General features: G+C 35.0%; 1 protein-coding gene across 1 annotated transcript; it reads left to right on the top strand.

Moving 5' to 3' along the window:
* The first annotated feature begins 6,754 nt into the window (after nucleotides 1–6,754).
* Nucleotides 6,755–10,883, top strand: LOC125822583 (probable beta-D-xylosidase 6). Its single transcript, XM_049501996.1, has 6 exons — nucleotides 6,755–7,535; nucleotides 8,235–8,401; nucleotides 8,492–8,589; nucleotides 8,671–9,018; nucleotides 9,487–9,903; nucleotides 10,096–10,883. Exons 1-6 carry the CDS (start codon nucleotides 6,777–6,779, stop codon nucleotides 10,686–10,688), a joined length of 2,382 nt encoding a protein of 793 aa, XP_049357953.1. The 5' UTR covers nucleotides 6,755–6,776; the 3' UTR covers nucleotides 10,689–10,883.
* The last annotated feature ends 83 nt before the right edge of the window (nucleotides 10,884–10,966 follow it).

Genomic DNA, 10,966 nt, shown 5'->3' with positions numbered 1-10,966 from the left:
TGATTAATACAATAAGTGAACACAACAAGTGAAATGTATTAAAAATAAACCAACACAAAGAAAATGACTCATTTTTGGAAATCTAATTAGGTTAATTAATAATTCTAAAGTTAGAGTTGAACAAAAACACACAATAGATAATCACAATTAGATAATTTAGGAGTAAAGGAGAAATTAAATTTGGGCCCTTCTTGGACCTACTGCAATTTTATTTTTTTGGGGCTTCAGCCCTATATTTGCCCTTGAAAACCTGTATATATACCAAGCATATATCACTGTATATGGACCATATGTCGGCCCTTTTCGCTGTATATCAGACTTTATATCATCCGTATACAACCTAAATTGACTTTCCGAGCACCTGTATTTCGCACCAGACCTGCTCTTTGCTGTTTAAGAATGGTATATCACTGTATAACGAATGTATACAGCAAGTATACAGCTCCCCTTTTGGGGCTTTTGAGATTTGCAATTTTAACTTGATCCCCATATTTATCATCTTCAACCTGTACATCATTTTCGCAATTTGCCATGGTAGCTGACTCAAGGAAAAAGAGAATTTAGGGCCTTTACGGCCCTATTCGGAATGCAAGGAGAATGGAGAATCCCATGATGGCTCGGGGCAGATTCATGCAACAAACAAGAAAGAAAAAAATAATTTAAGATGTGATTTTAAATTTATAATAGGGAAAATTAGATACTTCAAAATGAAGAGGCTACTTGCCCATGCTATCCATGAAGTTCAAGCAAAAAGAAAGAAGACAACTTTAAGATTTGTATCTAGGCAACAAGATTACTCCTAATTCAAAATAATTCAGGGAAGAGTCCAAGTTGCACATCATGATAAAGAATTATTCACATGTCTATCCCAAATGAGAAAATCATATTATCAAGTATCAACAATACAATATACAGCTCATTGATCTAAGTCGAGATGCGTCATTCCATGCTAAAACAATATCATAAACTTAAGGCAACAAGACAATCGAAGAAAAAAACCTTCAAACCATAGCAAATTATTACTCTCTAATCAAATTTTAATATTAAAAGCATTTAAACCAAACCTATAGAAAATAAGAAAATAGGCCAGGCACTATTACAGTAGACAGAGGAAAATATGTTATATTTAACAACTTATGGAAACATGCTAAAAAGAATGGGAGGAGTAAGAGCTAAATGGGCAGCTATACATTCTTAATCCAATATGCTCCCAACTTATCGAGACTTGCTACAGGTGGACACAAGGCTCACGAAGTTCACAAAAAAAAAACAGTAAAGAAGGATGATTTGTTCGTGCCCAAGTAGTAAACATGTGAAACAAATGAACAAATACAACTAGACCTCCTCTACATAGCTCATAACCACAAGAAGATAATATGAACTCATTCAAGGTATGTCATGCCGATTTGGATCGAAATTGAACCCACATTCACAACCAAGCAAAGATATGGCACACAAACTTTCAAAATGCAACATTTTAAGGGACGAAAAGGATAAACAAGAGACAACTGTCACGACCCAAGCCTAGGGCCTAGACGTGACCGGCGAATGGGGAACCCGAAGGAACCCCAAACAAGCCTCATAGCGTATCTTACACATCATTGGTCGCGGAAGCAATTAAAATGACCATAAGCGATAAGCATAATCAAGGGGGAAATCGGGACTAAGGGAGCAAGAAAAAAGAAGAAGAAATGATACATAAATACCATAGATGAATCAAGCTCAAACATAATACACAACTTGTCCAACACCACCTCTAAACATAGGTACTTTAGCGGGGGCCAAGACAAACAACTGGGCTTACCCTCATAGTCAAAACATAACTAAAAGGAAAAGTCTTATACATAGCAAAAGATCATAAACAACGTCCCCGGAATGGAGGACTCACCAATAACCTTGATAGAAAATCGTATTAGCCACGCGGAGGACGAGGGTCAAGCGGTGCTCTGGTCCCTACATGGTGACATCATGTAGGCATAGAGTATGCGTTAGTACGTTTGAATGTACTAAGTATATGGGATGCAATGCAATGCAACAAGGGATGGACATCATAGGCAAAATGCATAATCGTACCCGATAGATAGCATATTAATGAGATGATATGTATAATGATGCTTATATAAAAATCATATTTAGTAGGGCATAGTATATGTGTAGTGAGTGACCATCAATATAGTATTTTCCAAGGCCTACCACCCCCTTGGAGAGGCGAAAGAGGTACAAACCCCTCAATGTGGTTACCCGGGCCTACCACCCCCCGAGCTAGGGACTAAGGTACAAACCCCTCGATATGGTTATACGGGCCTACTACCCCCCGTACTAGGCAACCAAGGTACAAACCCCTCGATACGGTTATACGGGCCTACTACCCCCCGTACTAGGCAACCAAGGTACCAACCCCTTGATACGGTTACCCGGGCCTACAACCCCCCCGAGCTAGGCTTGGTCGACTCACACACTATATAGAGAAAATCATATACATGTATCCACTTCATCATCATTTCAATACTTATATAATCATCCGACTCATAGGACGTACATTGGACCTTCCATTTCATAAGAATTCTATAAATGGCATTTTATCAAACATATGGTGGGCTACTTGTTCATGTAAATAAAATCATGTGTTTCAAGAGTACTAAGTCCAACCAATTTCAAAATCCATATAAAACAGCCCACCAACAACATACATATATATATACATATATAACAACCTTCATAATTTGATCATGGAGGCATGAAAACCATAAATATCATATAATCATTCCATTTCATGATAATATACAAAAATAGACCTTAATAGGATGTGTAGTAATAATTCCATAATCCAAGAGTTCATAAATGATCATAAGAACCCATAAACTTGAAGTAAAATAGAGGATAAATGGTTGGACTTGTGGAAAGGAAGGTTTCCACAATCAACCCACATACCTCAACTTTGGAGAATTCTTGATGAAGATTGGAATGGAGAATTGCTTGAGATTGAATCTTGAATCCGGAATTAAAGCTTGGGATCCTTGAATTTGGTTGATGATCTTGGTGGAATTTTTGGAGAGGGTTTAGAGAGAGTTTTTGGATGTTTTGAAGTTAAATGACTAAGTATGGATATGTCCCCTTTTTATAAAAAAACGTCCCAACACTTAGAAAAAAAATTGAGGCGGGTGAACAGTGTTTTCGGCTACTGGAATTTGCATTTTCTACCGGACAGGTTTTACGAAAATGGTCATAACTCCTTCATCCTAACTCGGAATGAGGTGAAACAAATTGCGTTGGAAAGCTAACTCACAGAGCTTTAATTTTGATAGTTTGAGCTCCTTCCAGTTCCTTGTGTGCTGAGAGATATGCCCCTTTAAAGTTGACCCTCAAAATCGCATTTTTTGCGATTTTCAAATTTTGATACGGTTGTTCTAAAATTCGGGTTAGACTCATTTCCCACTCAATTTGACCCCCTGAATAAGAATATGAAGTCGAATTTCCGAAATGATGCACGGATTTTGAGATATATGGAAATTACAATTTTAGGTGTTTTCGAAGCACATTTTCGGGCATTTTTGGGGTCGTTTCAACAACAAACTTGAAAAGAAAACTAGAAATAGAACAAATGCAATTTGGAAAGCAAAACCTATATCTCGAAATAGCTCAACAAACATCTAAGTAAGAGGAATCAAAACGGGTTACAACAGGTACAGTACAAAACCGAAATCTTCACGTCTTGATTCATTCCTTCAACTTGAGGTGAAAGAACGAAAAACGTGACGTCGAACACTAAACATTAGCACGGAGTCATGATAAGCAAGGATGGACTAACGTAAATAAAGCATTTCGAAAAGGAAAAAAAAGATCACCACAAGGCTATGAAAATCAACACAATAAGAGTAACAATATCTTGATACCAAACTTCCAAAAGTCAATATATACACATTCTAGTCATGCTCGGGAACAAAAGGCTAATGGCTCACTGAGAACGAGAAACCCATTTCCTATTGGGACCTAATGAGAAAACAGAACAAAGATGAAAAATACTATCGTACAAAAGTAAAGTAGAAAATTAAGACTTAAACCAGCAAAGGAGGTATAAAATCGAATCAGCTATACCAAATAGCAAACTACAGTAAGAATAGGAAAGAACACAAACAAGATGAAGAAGTATACCTTTTTCGGAGCAGCGAACCGGACAAACGAGGTGAGAACAACGACTCTTCTACTATGAAACCTATATACGAACAACACGCTAAGGAACTCCAAGCGTCGATCTTCTCGGAACTTAGAATCAGAATTAAGTGTAAAATGTCTATCGTTCAAAAACCAAGCTCAAAAACCTTTTGTAAGCTATTTTTCGTATGTGACCTCAAAATCCAATCTTTTCTCCTGACCCCTTGATCACTGAGGGAAGGAACTATTTATAGGAAAAAAATGGAGCAACTTTGGGGGGGAAATCCATTGGAAATTTTCAAAAGAAAAATTTGAATTTTCCTTTGCTTCTTTTCCAGATCAACAGTGAAGGGGGATGGAAAAAAATAGTGACTTTCGTGAAAAGGGGACGACGAAGTGATTGATTAGGTTGCTAGAGTTATGGTCTTGCAGATGGGTGACGAGATTTTCGGGTTGCAGCGCGATTTGCTCGCTAGATTTCAATTTTTGCGTGAAGAAGAAGAAGAAACAGAGTGGGGCGGCTATGTACTGTTGTACATATTGATGGTGCACGTTATGTATATATTGGGTCTTATTATGTTATTAAGAACATTGGTGTATGTAATGTTGTGGGTTATTGGGCTGGCAAATTGGTATGTATGGGTTGAGAATTATGATGTGGGCCACTGGAAATTGGAAGTAAGGCCCAAACTTGGTCTTTTAATGGGTTAAGGATAGGATAAACAATTGGCTAAAAATTGTAACAAGACAAATTTTCATAAATTAATTAACGAGCTTCTTAATCTTAACAAAAATAAATTAATTAATTAGATTATAAACTAATTAATGTAATTACAAAACTAATTAACTCGAAATTATAACTATAACTTAAAGTAAATTAAACTAATAAAATATTTAACTAAAAATTGTAAAATCCTTTTTTGATGATTTTCAAATATTTATAAAATAACATGACTGTAGAAATATACATATTCAATATTTAAAATGATTACAAAAAGACAAAATTACTTTTAAAAATAACTTGCAAGTATTTTGAATTTCATAAAATTCATTAATTCAAAATTACAACCATCACTAATAAAATATTAAAATATAAAATCTTTTTGAGATGATTTTTAAATATTCATAAAATACATTAATCATATACATAATTATATAAAACATATATATTATTTAAAAATTATAAAAGTGACAAAACTATTTAAAATAATTTGTAAACTATATATATATATTTTTTTAAGTTTTTATAATACTAGTTATTTTAAATCGTTTGAAATTGAAGAAGCTTGATAATTAATTTATATTGTGGAGGGTCAAAATTGGGTGTCAACAAAAAGATCTTCTTTCATCACTTGTTAAGTCAAGCTCTTAAAATCTTGATAATTAAACAAAGAAAAATTAGGTTTCCAAAACTGATTTTGCAACTTTGAACTTGGACAAGGTGAGGTGCAACATTGAGCGTCTCAGCTTAGGCTCCTATCTTCGACCAATTCAAATGATTAGCTTGCAGTGAAAAATGTGACAACAATTCATTCAAAATTAAAAAAATAGCTAGAATGAATGACATTATATAACTTTCGCGCATTGTATTTATTATGAATAAAGATTCAAAATTTATCTTTTTGGCGTAGATGAAAGAGACAGTGACATTTTCACTCCTGCAAAGAATTGTCATATACATTTAGATACATGAAATCAATAAAATAAATGTTCTCACCCTAGACATTTTTGCTTTCATAAATAAATTATAAATAACTTTTGATGAAAACATATATATAAGATTTTAAAAATTGTTTATAAAAATAATATACTTTGTGTGTAATATATATATATATATATATATATATATATATATATATATATATATATTATTTGTCAGTTCGGTTCAGTATGATTATTTCTTTGATTTTTTTCGAACAAAATCATAACAAACTCAAATACTACCGATTTTTAAAAATCTAAAATCAAACCCAAATAAAATCAGTTTATTTAATTAGTTTGGTTCAATTTTTCGGTTTGAATCGATTTTTATCCAAATCATGAACCCCTAACTGCTTGCCAACAGAGATGCACAAAAGCTACTAACGGCATAAATCGTAGTTATTGCTTAGTAACTGCATAAAAGTTATTGTCTATTCAACAATAATTGTCCACTATTAACAGAAACAATAATAATAAGGATAATATTACTATATTACTTTTTAAATATATTTAATTTCATGGTTTGAAAAATATATTAGACATTCAATTAGTATTTAATAGTAAAAATAAAATAGACACAAAAAAGTTAATTATCTTTAGTTTTTTCAAACCTAATAAATATTAATGGATAACTATTTTTAATATAATAGGCAAATAAAAATTAAAACGTGAGAGCAGTAACTAATCATATTAAAAAACAGTAAACAAAAAATTGACTTTCTACCCGTTACTTAACGGGTACTTAATTACTGCCAATGAATGATTAAAAAATGAAAACCCATAACGCCCACATTACAATTCTGTTACGTAAATATGTATATATGTATTTCTAATTTCACCTATAAATAAAGTTCCAGCTCACCTCAACATCAGTCAACAAACACAATTGTTGGATAATCAATCATACAGTCTTGTTCCCAACAATGACCAAAAATATCCATTTCTTGATTCTGTTCATCTTACTAAACATTCTTGAATTCAATGTAAATTTAACCAAATCAAATCCACATCCCCAATTCCCATGTCAACCACCTCATCACAAATACACATTCTGCAACAAAAAATTGTCAATCTCCACTAGAGTTCACTCTCTAATCTCTTTACTCACCATTGATGAGAAAATTTTACACCTCTCTGATAATACAACTTCAATTCCAAGACTTGGTTTACCAGCATATGAATGGTGGTCAGAATCTCTTCATGGTATTGGGACTAATGGACCTGGGATCAATTTCAATGGCCCCATTAAAAGTGCCACTAGTTTTCCTCAAGTTATTCTTACTGCAGCCGCTTTCAATAGAACTTTGTGGCATTCGATTGCATCGACTATTGCAGTTGAGGCAAGGGCTATGTACAATACGGGTCAATCTGGGCTTACGTTTTGGGCGCCTAATATTAATGTTTTTAGGGATCCCAGATGGGGAAGGGGTCAAGAAACGCCAGGGGAAGATCCAATGGTGGTTTCTGCTTATGCTATTGAGTATGTTACGGGATTTCAAGAACTGAATTCGAAGGCGGATAAAGAAAGTAGTAATGGCCATGGGTTTGGGAATACGAGGAGGGTTCTTAAAGAAGATGATGATGCTGGTGATAAGCTGATGTTATCTGCTTGTTGTAAGCATTTCACTGCGTATGACTTGGAGAAATGGGGTGATGCTACCAGATACAACTTCAATGCTGTGGTATACTTCTTAATCTTTATACCTAATTGTCTAATTTTTGAGTTGTAGCTATACTAGATTTTACTTTTTTTTTGTTATTGCTGTACTTGATAGGAGGGTCTTTCGAAAACAACCTCTCTACCTCCACCAGAGGTAGTGGTAAGGTCTGTGTACATTCTACCCTCGCATACCTCACTTGTGGGATTTCACTGCTATGTTGTTGTTTTTGGGTAGGTTATAGTAGTTTATTACAAAATTTTGAAGCTTATACTCATTAGGCCAAAGTTTGGTCTCAATTTGCTTCTATTTAGCTGGGAAGACAATAATATCACCAACAGTTACATAGAATCTTCAAAAAAAAAATCTTGTTTCTTATTGTTCAATTTATATGACTAATCGTTGGACATATTAACAGCCGGAAGCGGAGAGTTATATAGCATAGGGTTCTGTTACTTGTTACCATTTCTGGTTCTGAATTCTCTTGACATATCACTCTCTTTATTGGGAATAATGGAGGTTGGTTTACACGACTATATGTATCACTTAATAACCACCTACAAGTTGAGCTGTTGCTGGCCTCAAAATATCTGTTTTTTGTCGGAACTAGATTAAGCTGCTCAAGTAATGGTGAACACAAACACCAATGAATTCCATGTACACTACGTATTTGTGAAAAATCATTACTTCTAGTGTTAATTTCTTTATCACTTTACATATTAGGTGACCAAGCAGGATATGGAGGACACGTTTCAGGCACCTTTTCGTAGTTGTATCCAACAAGCTAAGGCCAGTTGCTTAATGTGTAGCTACAATAGTGTGAATGGAGTACCAGCATGTGCAGATAAGGTACTCATAGATAAAGTCCGAACTGACTGGGGGTTCGATGGGTAATATTTCCTTCTTTTTTCTCTGTGTAAGGCTTTTTTCAAATGAGATTTACATCAAACATGTGTAATTGTTGAATGATTTAATTTCAGATACATCACCTCTGATTGTGATGCTGTGGCTACTATATATGAAAACCAAAATTACACTAAAACTCCAGAAGATGCGGTTGCTCTTGCTCTTAAAGCAGGTTTTCTAGCAGTCTCATCAAATTTGTTAATCTATGTTACTCTATCCTCTTTTTCCAAATCTTATTCAACAATTTTGGCAGGAACAAATATAAACTGTGGAACATACATGCTGCGACACGTGAAATCTGCATTCCAGCAGGGGAGTGTGCTTGAAGAAGACCTAGACAGAGCACTGCAATACTTGTTTTCTGTTCAATTCCGGCTTGGTCTTTTTGATGGAAACCCTGCAAAGGGACAGTTTGCAAAATTTGGACCTCAAGATGTCTGTACTTCTAATAACTTGGAGTTGGCGCTTGATGCCGCGAGGCAGGGAATTGTGCTTCTTAAAAATGATCAGAAGTTCTTGCCATTGGACAAGAGAAGTATTTCTACATTAGCTATAGTCGGTCCTATGGCAAATGTGAGCAGTCCTGGTGGTACTTACACAGGTTAGAAAATCCAAAAACCTTTAGTATGACATGCTTGTCCGTCCTCCATCACTGAAATAATGCAATATCACATCGAAAATATAGAATGTTTTTTTCCAAATTCCAAGAGAAATATATTTTGTTTTCATTGCCAACATGGTAAATGCCCAAAGTGGATGCATATAATTTTGAGGTTGATGCTAGATATAAATCTGGAAAAGGATTTGTGGTTACTTAGGAATTTGATTATTCCATGAACTGAAATATTAATGAATTCTGATCAGGAAGCATTCTACATCACCAAGTGAGTTTCTCGTTCTCATAGTTAGTCGGGACAATTCCCTTTTGACTTAATATTTTGCTTATATCACTGATCACTGACTATGACCTACTAATAACAGCTCACAAGAAAAAAATGTGATTCTTTGTTGACTGCAGAGGAAACACTTTGAACTGGTGGATAATTTAATATCCTTTGTTATCTTACAGGAGTGCCATGCAAATTAAAGAGCATACATGAGGGGTTTCACCGTCATATAAATAGAACACTTTATGCAGCTGGTTGCCTGGACATAGGATGCAATTCCACTGCTGGTTTCCCGGATGCTATTTCTATTGCTAAAGAAGCTGATTATGTAATTGTTGTGGCTGGGTTGGATTTATCCCAGGAAACTGAGGATCTTGACCGGTATAGTCTTCTCTTACCAGGTAATCAGACAAACTTAGTTACCGCTCTTGCAGCTGTAAGTAAGAAACCAATCATTTTGGTTCTTACTGGTGGTGGACCTATTGATGTATCCTTTGCTGAGAAAGACCCAAGAATTGCTAGTATCTTATGGGTTGCTTACCCTGGAGAGACTGGTGGCAAAGCACTATCCGAGATAATTTTCGGATATCAAAATCCAGGTTAGTATAAATGTCATACTGGAAGTTGATAGTAGCAATTAGTTTCATATGCTAATGAGTTTTAGTCCCCAATGAAGCATAACCTAGTTTAGCAAAGGAACGAGTACACACGGGGAAACTTATTGCCATTTGTCTCTGTTTTTGCAAAATGAGAACAAGCTGTGGGGTTGAGCTTTTATAAATAAAATGCAGGTGGAAAATTGCCTATGACTTGGTACCTTGAGTCATACACCAAAGTGCCAATGACTAACATGAATATGAGAGCTGATCCTGCAAATGATTATCCTGGAAGAACCTATCGGTTTTACACTGGAGATCCGCTATATGGATTTGGACATGGATTAAGCTATACAAGCTTCTCTTCGCAACTCTTATCTGCACCAAATAGATTGAGTTTATCACTTGGTAAATCTAATTGGAAAAGGAATATACTTGCCCAAGAACACAGTAGGCTTGGTTACATTCATGTTGACGAAGTTCCAAGTTGTAGTTTGTCTAAATTTTTCATTCATATCTCTGTCACAAATGATGGGGACATGGATGGAAACCATGTTCTACTGTTATTCTCACGTGTGCCACAGAATATCCAAGGTGCTCCACTGAAACAACTAGTGGGATTTGATCGCGTGCATGTCCCAGCACGTAAATCTGTTGAAACAAGTCTCTCGATAAATCCTTGCGAGTTTCTCAGCTTTTCAAATGACCAAGGAAACAGAATACTGGCACTCGGTGAACATACTCTGATTTTAGATGATATTGAGCATATTGTATTCATTGAACTGTGACAAGAGCCATCGTGGTTATGATTGAGGAAATCAATTGCCTCTGCATCGGAGGGTTTTCTTGCCTGAAATGTTCATAGAATAAGAATACTGTTGTGACCTGATTCTCAGATTTTTCTCCATTTAGCACCAGAGCATGAAGTTGAGGAATTATTGGATTTTTGTATGCTCATTTGTACAATTACAGATTCAATAAGAATGTCAAAGATTTGTAATTGTCCCTTTTATTCTCTGTTACTATTAATGCTTGAAACTGTTTCTATCACATATTCATATTTCCA

This window comes from Solanum verrucosum, unplaced genomic scaffold (assembly GCF_900185275.1).
Source record: "Solanum verrucosum unplaced genomic scaffold, falcon-dt-bn FXZP01000103.1, whole genome shotgun sequence".
NCBI classification, from domain to species: Eukaryota; Viridiplantae; Streptophyta; class Magnoliopsida; order Solanales; family Solanaceae; genus Solanum; species Solanum verrucosum.
Note: the sequence above shows the minus strand (reverse complement) of the source record. Positions and strands in the feature narration are given on the sequence as shown.

Excerpts from the sequence above, each read along its gene's own strand:
- LOC125822583 (XM_049501996.1), top strand. The coding sequence starts at position 6,777 with ATGACCAAAAATATCCATTTCTTGATTCTGTTCATCTTACTAAACATT. Across the intron at positions 7,536-8,234 it reads GATACAACTTCAATGCTGTG|GTGACCAAGCAGGATATGGA; the intron begins GTATACTTCTTA and ends TTTACATATTAG. Across the intron at positions 9,904-10,095 it reads TTTCGGATATCAAAATCCAG|GTGGAAAATTGCCTATGACT; the intron begins GTTAGTATAAAT and ends AATAAAATGCAG.